The sequence below is a fragment of the Anthonomus grandis genome, chromosome 7 (genome assembly GCF_022605725.1).
Source record: "Anthonomus grandis grandis chromosome 7, icAntGran1.3, whole genome shotgun sequence".
Classification (NCBI taxonomy): domain Eukaryota; kingdom Metazoa; phylum Arthropoda; class Insecta; order Coleoptera; family Curculionidae; genus Anthonomus; species Anthonomus grandis.
Window position 1 is genome coordinate 23,702,626 of NC_065552.1, and position 18,747 is coordinate 23,721,372.

Genomic DNA, 18,747 nt, shown 5'->3' on the forward strand with positions numbered 1-18,747 from the left:
CGAATAATTTACATTTATAGATACATTTTGTGTGCCACTGGCGTTTGGATGGCGAACCTTCCCCCCTCCATTATGAAAAATCGACCGGTCGGCGCGAGCGCCTCTCTCGCTAACTGCGCCAACTACCCGCGCGGCAATCCGGGGAGTTGAGTTGAGAGCAACTCTTTTGCCCGTTCGTGACGTACCCGTAGTTTCCTCCTGATAATTTCGCGATTATTTACCAAAAAAATTTGAGTAAAAAGTGCGCTGGAGCCGGATAAAAACATTCCAGACATGATTGTGGTGCGGGTGCTGTGTATTTTTGTGCTCGGATATTGTGCCGCGGCCTCTGACAGTCAAGAATTTAACACAGGTAAGTTTAAGAATTTCTCACCTGTGTGTGTGTGTGTTCAACATTTCTAAGTAAATAAACGCGCTTACGGCGGCTTTGTAAACATTCGTTTGGGGCCGTCGGCGACTCGGTGACCTTTTTAGATTTGTGTTATTTAGACGACAAACTGGTTTATTAAATTTTTTAATCGACAAAAATCGAATTAAATGTGACGGTATCAGGTGTAAAATGGCGAGGTTGACGATTTCCTTTTGTCTCTTCTCCATTTGTTTTTCTGTGTCTTGGCGACCGTTTCATTGATTCTCCGAATAAAATGACACATTTATTAGCCTGCCTGAAAGCTTAGTTTTACTTAGGATACATTTTATAATCAAAACACAGCTGTTAAACTGAATTATGCATTTTAAGAGAAAGTCAGCTTTATCCTTGCATTTACCTTTTGCTGCTGAACTATGTATTGCAGTTTTATTTATCTCTAGGTTTCATAACATTTAATATCTGGACTTTTATTTGTTATTTCTTTCATTTAGCACAATATCACTATTGTTACCTAAATAAACATTTTGGCCAGACTGAACTTAGGCTAGAAGTTAATTATCATTAACCTCAATTTGTACTTTTTAATCAATATAAGGCAATACTTATGGATTTTATTGACAATACTCTGTATCAACACTATCAGGTATTTCTGTAGGTGAAATAAGGAAAATGCCTTGTTCTAAGACTAAAGTGACCACATTCTTATTGAAACAAAGTGGAACAAATTGAATGACAAGAATTTTAATTTAATTATACAGGATGTCCCGAAATTACATAGCAATAATTTACCAGCTGCATCATTGTCTAAAAATAAGACAAAAACTTCAATACAGAAATCTTGAAAAGTGAATCGTTTTCATGTTACAGGGTGCTTTATAATTCCTATTGACATTGGTTTCTTGTTGTTATTTTTCGAAATTTTCATCATATACTATATACATCATATACTGTCATTATTAATAACTGATTTTATAACATTTTATGCTAATATGTATATAGGGTCGATTAAAATTAGTGGTCAGCAAAAATAAAAATGTCATAACTTTTTTTTTGGTTACTTTTTAATTATGTGGAGAGTAAAATTAAAAAGAACCAACATTTTTGCATAAAATCAGTTAGTTACAATAACAGTAGTATAGAATAACAATTTTGAAAAATAACATCCAGGTGTTTCAAAAATATTAACAAAAAATTATCTTCAATAGGAATTATAAAATACCCTGTAACATGAAAACAATTCACTTTTCAAGATTCTTGTATATGAAGTTTTTGTCTTATTTTTAGATAAAGTTAAAATTATACCCATTTGTAGTTCAGAAATTAATAGTCTGCTATGTATTTTTATACATTCAGAAATTAATAAAGGATTTATTTTAGCAGCACATTATTATATTTTTATATATTCGTGTATATACTTTCATTCCCAAAAAATGTAAAAAAAATCTTGTAGTATTTATTTATTTATTTATTAACGGAATCCATTTACAAAAGTATTACATAGCATACCCATACAAACATATATATTCAGATACAAAACTATCTATAAATCAGTGAAAGGTGTAGATGAATTAATTAATTAAAGCCCCTATGAAATAATATTCTTTAACTGCCCCTTAAAATATGTAATCCTAGAGTCAAAAAAGTTTATCTGTCCTGACAGACCATTAGCACTTCGAGCCATTCGTGTAATTGGCTCATTAATGCCATAATTGGTATGGTGGAATGGGACTGAAAATATTTCTGATTGTCTATTCAATCTGGAAGGCACCCTAAGTTTAAAAAGAGACAATAACTCGGGACAATCTATAGTAGCATTTAAAACCTTATGCATAAAACATAAGTCGAGTAATGTTCTTTGTGACTCCAATGTGGGTAACTTCAGGTTATCCCTGACCCACTGATAGTAATACTCCTGTCTCCTGTAACCACATCTAAAAGCCGCCACCCTTAAAAATTTATTTTGAGTTTTTTCAATCTGCTCAATATAGCAGTTATATGACGGGGACCATACAATTGAGCCATACTCCAAGATGGGCCTAACAAGAGAGCAATAAAGTAATCTAAAAGTAAACAAAGACAAATAAGTTGTAGACCGTTCAATAAAACCCAGCATTTTCATTGCCCTACCAGTCACCTGATTGATGTGACTTTTAAAAGACAACCTGGAGTCAATAAATATTCCTAAGTCAGAAACCTCTTTTTTGACACCAATTGCTACATTATTTATTTTATAAAGAAAAGCAATAGGGTTTCTTTGCTTAGAAAAAGTAATCTTATGGCACTTATTGATATTAAGGGACATTCTATTAAAGTGGCACCAATCAAAGAATAAATTGAGATCTTTTGTAGGAGCACAGCATCAGAAAGGGATGTGATAAGCCTAAATAGCTTCACATCATCAGCAAACATTAGCACACGACAATTTTCAAGTTTCCAAACTCAATCAATCAATCAATAATATTTATTGTATTATTAACAAACTTAACAATTAACAAATATTATTATAATTAATCATAAATAATGGGACATAAACAACAAGTCCGAAACGGAATTGCACTTCAAATTGAGAATGTTATTGAGAGAGCCGCAGATGCAACAAAATTGAGCACAACAATGATCGCAAATATAAAGAAGAATTGGGATAAAATCAGATCAGGATTACGCTGTTCATATATTTTCCAAGCAAAAGACCGCAAAAACCAAATCTACAACATATTTGAAAAGTAGAATTTGGCACGAGCAGTAGACGTAACAAAACCAAGCTTACAAAAATGTGAATAATGGTATAAAATTATTTTAAGTCACTGGGAAAAATTTAAATACTGACAATTTAATTTACTTGTTCATGAAAAAAAATGCTGCTTGAAGGAATATGTTAACACATTAAAATGAAAATACCATTCCAAAAAATAAAACATACAAACTCAAAAAAAACATGCCACATTGCATTACCAAGTTAATGAAATTGCAACAATATGATTGAATACTTAAATGACGATCATAAAATAAAATTTGCTAGAACAAAAAAAGCTTAATCAATCTTGTCAGTATTGTCAGAGTCAGAACTGAAATCAGAGATATTGTCTTCATCTTCGTCAGTCGTAATCACAAATGGCAGAATGTCATAGGCATCACACAATTGTATTGCCTCCCAAGCCTTTTCAATTACCTTTTCTGTATGGTTCTATTTTCTGGTGGCAGTCGCAACATATTCATCAAGGAAGTACTTTTTTTGACTAGGGCAGTTTCTGCGTGCAATACTCCATATTTTATCTTTGATGGCTTTTTCTGGAAAGCCAATATTCTTTTTCTTCAACCATTCGGTCAGTCTCTGCTTTGTCCAAGATTTTCTCTGGATTTCTTCTAATAAACCAGAATGGTAACTTGCATTGTCCATGATTATAAATGACTTTAGGGGAAGATTTGGAACCAGCTGAGTTTTAAACCAGTTTTCGAAGTTTTTCCTGTTCATATTGTCATGATAATCTCCCGTCTTTAATCCACTCTTGAATATTAAATTTGCACCCTTGATGAAGCCATCTTTGGGTCCGGCGTGGACCACGATATAACGATGACCTTAAAAATAAAAGGTAATTCAATTCTCTTCTTTTAGAAATCATTCTTCCAGAACATAACTTTAATATAATTAATAAGTTATGTTCCATGCACATACGAGTAGTGTATGGAGTTAAATTCCCTCATATTGTCTTAGAGAGAAATTATATGAAACTATGAAACAGATGAAATTATGAAGTTAGAGGGCCCTTACAAGGGCAATAGTTTTTATTCAAAAAAAAATCTAAAAAGATAACCAGTTTCACTGTTTTTCCTTGAATCCGTGTGCTTGGTGTCATCTTGCCAGCTACTACGAAATGATCCCTTGCTAAAAATCCACGTCTCGTCAATGAAAACTGGAGTAAAACCTTCCGGACCTATACTTCTATTTTTGATATACTCCCTTAAAAAATTGATTCTTTTATGAACAATATTTGGCAAGTTCATCAAATATTTTCTGTTATTTGATTTTTTCCACTTGAAGCCTATACTATTGGTCCATCTTCTTAAGGAGTCAATGGAAAAATCAAAATATTCAATTTCTTCCCTGAACTTTTCTCTAATTGTTGCCAGTATTACATATTCTTTTCTGGCGTACATAGAATAAATTGTGTCCCGAATTCTATGTTTCAAATATGTTGTAATTTTGGTTTTTGCTGTCTTTTGCTTGGAAGATATACGGGCTGCATAATCCTGATCTGATTTTATCCCATTCATCTTTATATTTGTGATCATTGTTGTGCTCAATTTTGTTGCATCTGCGGCTCGCTGTATCACATCCTCAATTTGAAGTGCAATTCCGTTTGGGACTTGTTCCTTTTCCAGTTGAAAAAAAGCCAATATATTTAAAATCATCAGCTGCGATTGTTCATTATACCTATTATATCTTTTTTAGGCATTATCTAACACTTTTCGAAATAACTTTCAAGAACAAGTTGACAAACCAATATTTTTGATTGACAGTGATGGATATTTCACATAACCTAGTATATAAAAGATGAATAATCATCAGACACCAATTTTTTTCAAAAGTTTGTTGTCGCCGCTGTTTGGAATATGGTAAACAAAGATAAACAAAAATGACGTCATTACAAATGGGTATAATTTCGACTTTAAAGATGTGGCTGGTAAAATATTGCATTTAATTTCGGGGCACCCTGTATATATATTTTATTGTATATATTCATGTACTTGTACAAAAATTTATTTATTTTTAATTATTGGCAACTATAAAAACATTTCTAAAAAATATGATTTTCACAGTCACCTTTTTGATCCGAGTGAAAATGTATGAAATGTAGTTAATGTTCAACTGTGTTTTTTCAGTTGTACATATTTTATTGACATTAGAATCAAATAAATATATGCTTTATTGTCATAAAAGTAAATTTGTTGACAAAGCTGTAAAAAAGAAAATATATACACAAACATGTAAAAAGGTTATTTAGCATGCTATGGTCCATCATCCTAAAGGCATTCTGCTTCCATGAATATGGTTTACCTATACCAGTAAAACCAACATCCCTATTCTTCAGAAATACTCCTTCAAGACTGTGAACCAAAACATACAAAGCTAATGTAATGTCAAGAGTATCAATATGTATAACACAAACAGATATTATTCACTCCGGAAATGTACAATTTTATTAAATGTAAAACTGTAAAAAAAAAATTATATGGTGTAAAAAATATAAAGAAAAATACCTAAAGTCAAGAAAAAGGTAAAAATGACTAAAATCTATCCAACAAAAATTCAGTTATTTCATAATAGCCCTTTGCACCTAAGAGTTTTTTAACACATTTTCTAAAAAGTTTCCAGCTACCTATACCTTTCAAAACTGCAGGAAGAGTTTTTTACCATCAAATATAAAAGTTCTTTTGAACTCAGTGAACTTGTAGGCATAGGCAAGAGCACATCATTAGCTCGTTGACTGCTATATTCATGCCTATTAGTTGTGTTCACACTTCTAAATTTCTTATGAACGAGCAAACAGATTTCAATATAAATAAGGCAGGAAGGGTTAGGATTTTATGAGTGATAAATAGCTGTTTGCAAGACTCTCATACTCACATTACACAGACGTCGGATGGCTCTCTTTTGCAAAACAAAAACACTATTAAATAAGTAATGTGTGCATGCAACCCAGAAACACAAACCATACCTTAAATGGGACTCAATTAAAGAAAAATAAACATTTCTCGCCATGTCAAAATCAACCTCTCCTGCGACCACTTTAAGAGCGTTAAACAATTTGCTGATATTTTTCTACACAATTGCCTCATATGGCCCTCAAATTTTAGTTTATTATCAATAAATAAACCTAAAAATTTATTTTCGTCTAAGTTGTTTAGAATGTGATTCTCCAAAAACACATTATTTAAATTGCATTTAAAATTCATAACACTAGTTTTTGAAATATTTAAACACAGTTTGTTGGAATCACACCATTTCTTGATTTCAACAATATCTCTGTTAACTGTGGTATTTAGATTCATTGCACTCGTGTCATGCCATAAAATTGTTGAATCATCCGCAAACTGAATGAATTTACCTGAGATCCTAAGATTGGCCATGTCATTAATATAAATGAGGAATAGAAGTGGCCCAAGAACTGAACCCTGAGGAACACCACGAGTCACAAGCTGCTCACTTGAAAGGGCACCATCCACAGAAACACTCTGCATTCTAGTATGCAAATAAGACCCAAACCACTGAACAGCCAGACCTCTGAATCCATACCGCAAAACATATTCTGTTGCTGCATTTTATTTCTGGAAGGGACAAATGCAAAGGGAGAGTGCAAGTTCTACAATTTTTAAAATATTTTGATAAGGAATATTATTCTGTTTAAAATGAAGGACTAACTCCATCCATTTTTTGTCTCTGTGTTGCTAGACAGTTAATAATATCAGTTTTTCCACAATGTGAGACCAAAAATTCAGCACTGTCTATCACTCTGTACCATAAAGTCTGTTTTGGTTTTTTTAATAAATGGAAATTTTCTGCTTAGTCCTTCATTAAATTTAAATTGTCTTTTTTTTACTCATCTTTTATTCTGTAGGTAAATACTACAAATAAATAAAACATTTACTGCAAAGCCTAAAAAAAAGTATTAAAATGTTGACTGTTTAATAAAGAGTTAAACCAAACATCAAATTAAAAACAGCAAATGCACTGTTTTGCACTTTTTGGAATTAAGCTGAGGTGTAATAAACTAACTTACTTGTACATTGCCATTTTTTATTTGTTTCTTTATTTTCACTATAATTCTTAATAAATAATAGGTAATATATTTTTACAGTACATTTAAAATAAAAAATGCAGATATTTTCTAGAAGGCGGAGCATTTTAAAAAATCAAAGGCACATGGGACAGTGCACTAAAAAAGTGGTACTGTCCCTTTAAAATCGGGACATGTTGTTACTTTATTTAAGAGTAATGCATTTCAATTAGATAATGTAGGCACTTATGTTTTTCATTATTTTTAATCAGCAAAACTAGGTGTTGAGTCCAATAATGATTAGTTATCTCATCAAAATTCTTCACTATTAAAACAAGATTGATGGCTTTTATTTTGTGGAAAAAAAAACATCCTTCTTATAACTTATTAACCTTATTAACCATTAAAAAAAGAAAGAAAGAAATTTTTAGGGGGTTTAACCATAGGCGTTTTTATTATTTCAAATAAACAATAGTTAAGAAAGAAAAATATACTAACAATAACCAATATACATTTCTAGGCTATAACTAATTTTTCAAAAACATGTTGCCAAAAAGTAACAATTCAGCTCATGTCTTGCCATTTGTACTGCAAAATATCCAGAGGATAATTTTGATACAAGGATATGAATCAATGGTGACCATCAATGGTAATATCAAGGAACTTACAATTTTTTTTGTTTTGCAAGGAGGACTCTTCACTAAACTTCAAGACAAGCACATCAACTTGATAAAATCTATTTATGATTCCATAATATGGTGGTATTATCAGCAAACTTTTCCATTACCATAAATTCATTTTGCAGTTATTGAGTCCCATCTTTGATATGGATAAAATTACCTGCTGATGTGACCAATTCCTCACTCTGATACTTGTGGCTATAGTTGAAATATAGGGATAAAAAGTTATTTAATAATCTTCCACTAGAATAAGAAAATTTAAGGCTGCAAAAAGCCTATGTGTAAAAACAAATAATTTCTCTTCAGGAAAGGTTAGTATAGTTCAAGAGAATTTTTTAATGATTAGCATTTAAGTATCCTTTAGGTTTTATATTTTAATCTAGTTTTGTTGTAACATTACAATAAATAAATGTCATTGATGTGACTTATATTATGTTTTGGCTTTTTTTTAAGTTTGAGAAACTGAATCACTTTGCCTTGCAGTATCAATGGCCCTCAGTTATTTACATACAGCAAAAATAATAGTGGTCCTATCACTGAACCTTGCAGTAAAAAAAACTCCAGATTTAAGGAATCTAGAATCAGACAAATACCCAGTTACTGTAACTCGTGAGTATAATTTGATAGATAGGATTCCAGCCATAGCAATGTCACACCCCTTAAACCATATTTATGGAGCTTAGACTACAGTATAATTGTGTAGATATGATCTATGCAATCTAATGCCTTATATAGATCACAAAACACTGCAACTGCTGACAGAGTCATAGGACATATAGACATTCTCCAAAAAGCAAAAAACAGCATCATGAGTCCCTTTACCAGTTTGAAATCAAAAATTTTCAACTATTTTGGAGAGGGTTGATATTTGGAACTATATGATAAAAATTGGACAGAAACTGCAAGGATAGTTTTTTTATTAAATTTTTTTATATTTACATTCAAAACCCAACCCTTATGAAGAGGGATAATCATTGCCTTTTACATAAAGGAAAAATGCCATTTTACCAGGAATTTTTCATGGCAAAACTATGGCATTTAATGCTGAATCAAGCAAACCTAGTAGTAACTTTGAAGATATTTCATCAGTTCCAGATGATTTATGGTTTTTTAAAGTTTTTAATTGCATGTATGTATTCTTTATGTATGTCTGTATTCTTTAGTACTATATTTGCACAGCTATGTTATGAAATGGATTATGGTTTTCAGTCAAAATTGTGATGCCTGCTGTAATCCATTATTTTTTATTTCTCATTTTAAACCATTTTTTAGGGTAGCTTTGATCTTGCCAAATACCACATAAAAAAATAAGGTAAATGTTCCAATTTACCATTTTGTAGCTGGAGAACAGTAATTGAAGTCTTAAATTGCTAATGTTATTGTTATTGGACATAAATTCAGATTGATCTGCAGGGTACATTTTGCAGGACTATCACATAAAAATATATAGATTAACTCATCAATAAATAGAATCTGTGAAACTATAAACAGTGTTTTATTGAAATGTGGTAATATAGACTTCTTCATTATTCTTTAATGTTTCTGAGTACTCTATAAAGAAAATTGTGATATGAGCAATCTCTGTTACATTACAAGGTATATTAACATGCCTAATCAATGAACTAATTTCTGGAAATCACAGGTGATAATTCCAAATTGTCTGGTTTTTTAAATTTTTTCAGCATTACCACATCCCTTGTTTGTTAATGATATTAGAACTAATTTAGATAAAAAGGATAATATATGTGAGACTTTTAGATTTCAGTAAGACTTTTAGCCAAAATTACATAATGATACAACTACTTTCTTTTAAATTGTATATTAAGGACCAAATGCACTGTGTTTCTTTGAAAACAAATTTTGATAACAGCATAAAATCAACTTTTTTACCTATGAATGCAGGAACGTTCTTTAAATCATATTTCTTGTTAATTATAATTTTAAGTCTGAATTTGTTACTAGACTATCGCGCGACCACTGATCCAGTGTTATAAGTATACTTACTGTCTCATTAGCATGGTGGCCTTCTATGACAAATATAAATAGGACAGTATTGGAACTGGCTTAACAGCTTCATACCGTTATTTTACCGTCAATCAACATTGAAAGACTCTTCTCATCATAGGGTTTAGTCCATTCAAAACTATGTGATGCATTAGGAAATGTCAAAGCTCCTAAGTTAGTTTCAATTTTTAGAGAGCTCAACTCCATCAATGACCATGTGATTGGTGACAGTGATTACTGATAGACTCTATGAAATTAGATTTTTGTTGTGTTATTATTGCATTACTAAATTATTATATAATATGTTAAATAGTTTGCATAATGTATTTAAGAATTTGCCCATTTAATTAGTACCGATTAAATGAATAAAGAACTTGAAATACAGACACTTGTTTGATTTATGTATTTTAAACAAAGGTAAATATTAAAAACAACTGATTAAAACAAAACAAGCCTGGCAGGGATTCATATTGGGGCCAGTTATTATTTTTTCTGTAGAACCAACACAAGCCAAAATACAGCACACTATCAGATAAACCATTCTTTTTCTTTAATTTTTCCATTTTTCAACAAACTTTTTATATGAAAATTAATAGCATTAACAAAAAAAATATATCCTTATATACATTCTCCACTTAACATATCAATTCATCAATTTAGTCTTTTTAACTGGTGTTCTATAAATTTATCATTGTGCCAATTCATAAAGCAGGAAATAACAAAGACATTAACAACTATAGGCCAATAAGTCTATAAGCACATTCTCAAAGTTCCTGGAGAAGTGTATAAAGGATAAACTCATCTCATTCTTTAATGTAAATAATATCCTGTCTGATAACTTGGTTTCATTGTTGTATAAATTCATAAAAAATGTTACAGATAACCACAATAATGGTCATGGGTGTGATATAGAGCTACAATATTTTGCTTAAAATATTGAATAGATAAGAGATTAGGGGATCTGTTTTGAGTGTTCTCGAAGGTTATTTTACAGGTAGGTACCTGGTTAATATTAAAGACATTATGAACATTGGCAACGTTGCACGGCGTACGCGTGACGTAATGGAGAAGGAGTAGCAGTCAAGATTTAGCAAGCAGACGCTTCAATACACACTTTGTTTTTATCTATATTTAATTTTGTATTTATTTGATAATGCAAGTAAAATAAAGTCAGTGTTTTTATATATAAAGAACCACGTCTATTTTTCATTATATGCTGAGTTTCGACCAATACCAGTACCTCGGGATTGGTGATGCCACAGGCGTAGCTGAACAGATTCAGAATGGAGAAAATGAGTCTTAACGTTAATTCTCTTATAAAAATGTCCTCAAAGGAACAATTATATCATATGCCGACAATAGAGTAGTCTTTTTCTATAATTGGTCATGGTCTGAAGTAAATATTTATTACAATTTGAACTAAAAAAAAATGAGATAGATACCTTTTAAACTCACTGAAACTTTCCCTTGATCAAAACCATTTATGGAGCGTTCTCTATCAGTTCCTTTAATAGGCCCTCAGACAGAAGCCTAAAAATAGAAAATTTTGAGCAAATTGTTTATTACAAAGTTTTGTTAAAGACCATTTCCATCTCTTTTATTGTTAATAATATTTGTAATATATCTTTGTTAGGCTCTTTAAGTATTTGACAGATGTTCACATCTAGGAGCAACTTATAACAAAAGTGGACTTGTTAAAATGTATAGAATAATATAATGATTAGTAATTATATATGGATTAGTAAAACTTCAAATGAGTATGCACCAAATCAGGATTTAAAACTTAATGCAAGCAAATCAGCAATTATTCTTTTTGGTTACAATAACAAGTAACATACTTATCTGTTAGTAATATCTAAAAAAAAACACCTCAGTAATTATTACTGAAGCAAAAAATTTAGGAATGTTTTTTTGATAATGCCCTTTTATTGTAAATGCATGTTAAACAAAAACTTGGTATATCATACATGCATTTAGACAAAATAAACTACATAAAAATATATTTGCCACCGAACACTAAATATTGCAATTCTCTTACATTAATTATTCAAAAATTACAAAATACATGCATGAATTTTTCTATTTATATAGTTTTTAGAAACCACATTACTTCATATTTAAACAGTAACTTGATTTTATGAATGTTTAATAAATATACATATCATGTTTTTTATTGTATACAAAATAATAAGAAGCAAAGATCCACCACATCTAAAGTGACTTTTTAATGCTTTTGATAAAGATGATTTTAATATTAAATTATAAAAATATGATGGAAAAAAGCTCTAAAAATATTGGTTAAAGTAATAATTTGTTTAGAAATTCACGAAAGGAGTAGAAAACGTAAAACTGAATAAATGTAAAATATTTATAACAGTGCATCTATTTTTATTATTCTGATAAACTTAGGTTTATCACCTTTAATAAATATATAATAAACTCCCATTGATTTGTCAAGTGATCTTATCTTCTAAAGCAAACTATATAATATAATGTTGAGTGATTAAAAAAAAAAGTTGGCACCGACGTCTGCAATTTTTTCCACATTATAAAATACTACCTTACGTACTGGCGACGCGATGTCGGGAAAATGTAAAACTGGAACTATTAAATTATCAAGATCATTATACCAGTGCAAAGTTATAAATATTATTTCGTAAAGGACTAGTTTACCACATATTGGTTTAAATAAGTTTTCATTAGGCAAATGCTGAAAAAAAATTGATTGATGCAAATTAGGGAGCTCCTTTATATAACATTCGATCGAAATACCTAAAAATCATCATAAAAAAAATATTATTTTGTAAAATGTGCAAAATGCAGTAAAACATTTATTTCATCAACACAGTGTGTAAAGTAGCAATAGCTGACCATCCGATTTTCAACGTAGAGTTGTGAAGAAGCGCGGTTACTCTTGGCTGACAACTTTGACAGGTAAGTGTGACGTATTGTTCCCCCACCACATAAAAATTACGATCTAAACAAAGGGTCGCTGAAATTGGTTATTAGCAATTTAAAGAGTTTTTTTTTCCTTTTTGTTTGATTAAAAACATGAGGTCGAATTTTCTACTCCTCCAGAGCTTGAGCTACTCTTTTCTCCCGAATAATTTTGTTGTGCTTTTATTGGATCTAAAATAAATAAGGTCATATAAATTTGCCTCAATAATATGAATTAATAAAATGGGTGAAGCCATAAATATCTTATTGCCGGGATTAAAATGAGAGTTTCTTTCCCTTTATTTACCTTTCCTTTAGTCAGTAATGCAGACATTCATATATTATGAATATAATACATGGTGGAATTTTTAACTGGATTAAAATCAGTATATGGTAATCAGCCTATTTATTTGTTGAAAAAATAATGATGAATAGCTGAACGTTTTCCCCTACTCTCGTTAAAACGAAAATCGCACAAACGCTTTGGTATAACTCAAAGACAAACTGTTGATCGCGTCATAAAAAGACCCAAAAGTATCATATTTGTAGTCAGAGCCGAATTAGAAATATTTACCTGGATTGTAAAATATTAAGTAGGTATAATGTTCAATTGTTCATTAACGTGTTCGATCTGGAGCAGCAGGAGGCAGTACAAAAAAAGCAAATGGGCCTATTTTGGATTGATGCTATTTATAAAGGATGCTTTTACAGCGAGGCCTACAATCAGTTATATTCCATCCAATGCAGAAGATTTGATGAAGGAAAAATGAGAAAAATAGCGAGAGCTAGGAAGAATTTGTCGATGGAAGTCAATCTGATAAAGGTGAACCGATAGATAAAAGTGCAACACAACAGAATTATGTTTTTCGAACTCCTGCTACTGAGAAAATGATAACAGAGCATGGAAATAAACTGAAAAGAAAGGGTTGCGAGAACGTATATGAGCAGCTTATTGACATAAAGAAAAAAATTAGAAACCTACAATGTGAAAACTAACTTGAATAATGAATGTGAAAACTAACTTGGCTAATGATAGTGATTATCATTTTCTGATGAGTTTATTGCCGCTTATGAAAGCACTTCCACCTGTGAGAAATATGCAAATGAGACTTAATATACAATTTTTTCTAACTACCAGAATAAATTTACCAGAATACACCCCAGACCCAGAACACACCTCAGGTCGAGAATACACCCCAGTATACCATTAACACACCACAATTTTCTCCGTGTGATACAAATTCTCTGAAAACATCTTGTCGAACTTGCATTGTCTTATTTATTTGTAACACGACGTTTCGGTTGGTAAGTATCTCCAGCCGTTATCAAGTGTAAACTGCTAAAAAAGTGTAAAGTTTACACTTGCTAACGGTTGGAGATACTTACCAACCGAAACGTCGTGTTACATTAAATAAATAAGACAATGCAAGTTCGACTTCACTGTTCGACAAGATGTTTTCACTGTACCATTGTCTACCACCTTCAAAAAACACATATTCTCTATCACCAATCGAACAAGTTTACAGTCCACTATCAACTATTGACAACAACAACAATTTACATTATTTAGAACCAGTAAGATCATTGATTATGCCCCAACAACCTTCATCATTTAACGAGACGAAAATGCAGTAAGATTTTCACACTTTTAAATAATTCTTTTAATTATATACATCAAGCATACTTTTTATCATAAATGAATAATGTTTACAGTTAATTTTTCTCTTGAATCAATGCATTTTCGAAATTTTGAACATTTTTCTACTCTTCTGTAAATTCCATAAATAATGTATTTAAATGTTGTAGGTGTCATTCGGAAATACTCATAGAATATTTGTGGTTGTTGCTTTAGCTCATCTTATTAACCCAATACGTTTTTATATAAATCGTCTAATTAGTCATCTATTTTGACTTTAAATGCATGCTACAAAGCGCATATAATGTAACCACGCAATCATCTATCGCATCTAACTTAAGCGTAGACTAAGATAGTGTTGCCAGATAGGTCGGACTCTTTCCCATTAGAGGGCCTCCAGTTTCCCACTTAAAATGGTTTAATTTTTTTTTGCCACTAAATTATATGCCACTATTATTTACAATGCGTAAAATGTATGACACTTTTCGGTTTATAGGCCATATGGTTGAATAAGAACATTTTATTTCGTAGGCACAGCGATAAATAAAGAAAGAAAGCTGTACGCCTTTTTTTAACGCGTGGTTTCTTCATTTTCGTCTTGGCGCTCTACAATTTTCGCTTGCATATCAGCACTTGAGTACTACACCCGTTTTTCTCCCGAGAAAAGAACAGACACAAAGACGCAAGATATAGTAAAAACGAGATAAAAAAAGAGATCCAGTTAATTTTTCTCGCTAGTTATGTTACCCCTAAATTTAATGATAAAACTTATATAACTGTATTTATATTTTTTATATATTGAAACTATGCTTTTGAAAAAACTGAATCCCACCAAAATTTCCACAGAATATTTTGTCAGTCTAAAAATCCCACTGATTATTAAAAAAACCGTAAATTTAGTGATAAAACGACCAATCTGGCAGCACTGCACTTGAAGAAGCAAAAGGTCTTTACCTAACCTCAACATGTAGAAAAGAACGAGTAAATCCTAACCTCAAAAAAATAAAAACAAGCAAAAATAAATAGGCTCGAACACTTCCGCGTCATCCTGCACCCAGTTGTCCAGTTGGTCGTTCTTTGCTTTCCTATCCTTTGGAACCCTTCCTAGATCCTTTTCTGCCCTTGCCCTTTGCCAGTGGTAGCTGAACCTATTCACACCGGTAGCCAGGCCGGATGCATCGTAGGGGAGGCGTCACCGTGCTTTTCAGTGTTAAAAATTGTGAAAATATCGATTCGGGGAACAGGGTACATACCCGACAGTTTTCCCGAATCTCCAAATCGTGCTGGCAGATTGCCTCGTAGCAGAAGCCATTAAAAGTAGCAAGTGTAAGTCCAAATAGGCCCGACCCCGGTGGCACCGTAGGCAAAATGTTCGCGAAGCGTTCATGTGATTTCAGGTTGGAGTCCTGGCATGGGCATGGTTGTTTTCGCGCCGGAAATCAGGCCGAATGCATTATAGGGGTCCATAGAAATAGAGAAAGGATAGAATGAGCCAAAACATGCGCCGATTCATAGAGTAATTAAAAGTATGAGAGGGTTCAATCCCATAGTGACAAGTGGGCACCATCTTTACCCTAAACTCGACTGCAGCGTACGGTTGCGGTCTAACCGAACTAAAATAATTGACATTTGTCACAGTCGGTAAAATAGTCTACTGTAATACCGATGCGTCATAGAAATGAAAGGCAGGCTATTCAAAATTTTAGAATGGCGCGAAATTTAAAATTATTGACCCATTAAATCAATTTTTAACAGCGTAAAGGCTGTGAATCTTGATCACAAACTCTAAAAAATTATGAAATAGTGCAAGTGTCTTAATTTAATTTTTGAAGAGGATAAGAGTGATAATGTTTGTAATTTAAGTTTATTTTATACATTTTTTAATTGAATTCGTTAGTGTTTTGCATTAAATTCATCAAGTTTGCTTTTAAGCTGTTAAGTTAATGCATTTAGGCCCTTCAAAAAAATAAATTGTTAATTGCACTTTTTCATTGATGTTTAGAGAATGTGAAAGAGATTTTACAGCCCAATACGCTATCAAAAAAAGATTTAATGGGTCAATTATGTAAGACAATATTATAGAGATTAAGTATAATATATTTAGTCCTATTTTGAGAATTAAATGCTCGATACTAACAATGTTAATTTCACTGTTATCAACAAATTGGCCAACCATGGTATGTATTTTGCTTTTTACATTTTACATTTTGAGGATATGATACAAAAATTACAATTTATCAAATTTATAAATTAATTATTTATAGACATAAGAACTATATTTCTCAAAAATATGCCTTAAAAATTTTACGTTTACTACCTACTTTTTTGTACAGAGGGTCCCCAAAAATGTTAGGGGCGTGGTAATATATAAAAACTAACCCTGTAATTAAAATAATCTTTATGGAGAGTATGATATTAAAAATTAGTTGACACTGATGTATACCCTAAATTCTAGATGTCATCGGTCCTTTTTCTTAAATATTCAAAGAGAATTCCTGGATCTTACTCCCATCTTATCGAGGTGAGGTACCTCCTTAAGTAGTGATCTGGTAGAATGGAAGTTGTTTCACTTATTGTGCTTTTGGTAGTTCCTAGCAGCACAGCACTGATGATACCTTTCGTCAGACCTAGTAAAAAGTGGTCTAGCATAATTATGTTCATTCTGAACATTATATTGAGATTGCTGGATTATGATAGCAGGTAATAAAGTCAATGTATCTTCCCAAAGTACTTGTGCCTCAACCAGTACTGGGGCATTTTGAATAATACTTGGGCCAGCAATTGGGAAAGCACACTTTCTTAAATGAGTATGTATAGTACTAGTAAATGAAATATCATCAAAATGGTCTTGACATAAATAACACCTTGTTGAGGTTGGGCTTAAACCAAGTATTTTAAACCATTCGGACCTCCTAATAATGTCACTTTCAGGAAATTTAAAGAAAATTTTATTTTTGTATGAATCTTCAATAGGACAATAGTATGTATTAGAACAAGTGGGTAGTATGTATTAAAAATTAATTTTCCTGGTGATGACATTATTAGGGCAGTTTTAAAATGGTACACAACAATTTTAGGTGACCTACAACATGGTGAAAACTATTTGATAAAAAAATTGCACTTACCCCATCCTAGGGATCTGAAACCACACAATAAAACAACAAAAAAGCTTCTACCTATATGATGAAATTACACTTTAATGACTTTAAGCTACATTTTTAACTATTTTTTGTTGAGAAAAAAACAAAAGAACACACCCAATGGACGCTCAAATAAAAAGGAATAAGCAATGGCGACGATCGATGATGCGAAGGTGGGTGATGGCAAGGAACGAAAGAAAATCGATAATCTAATGTAATAATAATAATGACAATTATGACAGAAGTTGGTCCTCGATGCCGTCTAACCGAACTAAATTTCTTAGGTTAGGTTTTAAAACTTGATGATCAAATTAGGCTAGCTTTCAAACACTCTTTTAATATTCATTTCTCTATGCGCCGATTGTCTAATGACCATGGCCGCCATTTGTAAGGTCTAGTGCTGGGACATCGCAATGAATCATCGATGGTGAAATCGAAAGGTGACATCAATGCCTTAAAAAGATCGGTGTTTTACTACATCGATGTCGGGAAAACATGAATAACACGATGTTTATCGATGTTTCAAAAACATCGATAAACATCGCCCAGCTCCATGGTCTTTCTTTCGCGAGAATATAGCTGCATTGCATGTTTCCTGTCACATAAATTTAAAAAAATATAAAAAAAGTAACATGTACCCAATACAAAAAAAATATATTGAAATTTCGATTTGAATGAAAGAAAGAAAGAAAATGTGCTATATTACGTAAAAATAATCTTGTGTACAAGCATCCTACAAGCTAAAAAAACAAAACACAAATACAATTTCAAAAATTGACGAAACAATGAACAAAATTAAACACAAGAAGACAAAACTTTTTGAACATACTTAAATTAAAGATAACTAAATAAAACAATCAATTACTAAATAAAGGTAAACTTGTTGACAAAACTAGAGAAGAAAAAATGAAAAAAAAAACTTGTCCAAGGTTAAAACCTATCATTAAAAAAGTCATTTAGGTTATAATATGCCTTAGCCAATAAAAGCGACTTTAATTATCTTTTAAATTTCTTAACATCCGATATATGTCTAACACACAGAGGAACATGATTGTAAATTATGTAAATTAATGAGTTTTTGGTAAGGGAAGACGTAGGAATAGGTAGGGGAACATCATTTACACGACGAGTCAAATGGCCAGTGTCAGAGGGTAGTTTGGGAATTTTGTGAATAAGAGCAGCTGTTTCTAAGATAAAGAGTGAA

The 18,747-nt window shown here is 31.6% G+C and overlaps 1 protein-coding gene across 2 annotated transcripts in view; it reads left to right on the plus strand.

Moving 5' to 3' along the window:
- Positions 1-18,747, plus strand: part of LOC126738283 (calsyntenin-1) — a 380,536-nt gene continuing 361,789 nt past the window's right edge. Inside the window, exon 1 of one of the 2 annotated variants that reach the window (XM_050443535.1) lies at positions 1-352. In XM_050443535.1, coding sequence (XP_050299492.1) covers positions 274-352 — 79 coding nt within the window. In that variant the 5' untranslated portion in view covers positions 1-273. The remainder of the gene's footprint in view (positions 353-18,747) is intronic. The other variant, XM_050443536.1, reaches the window with a different exon arrangement.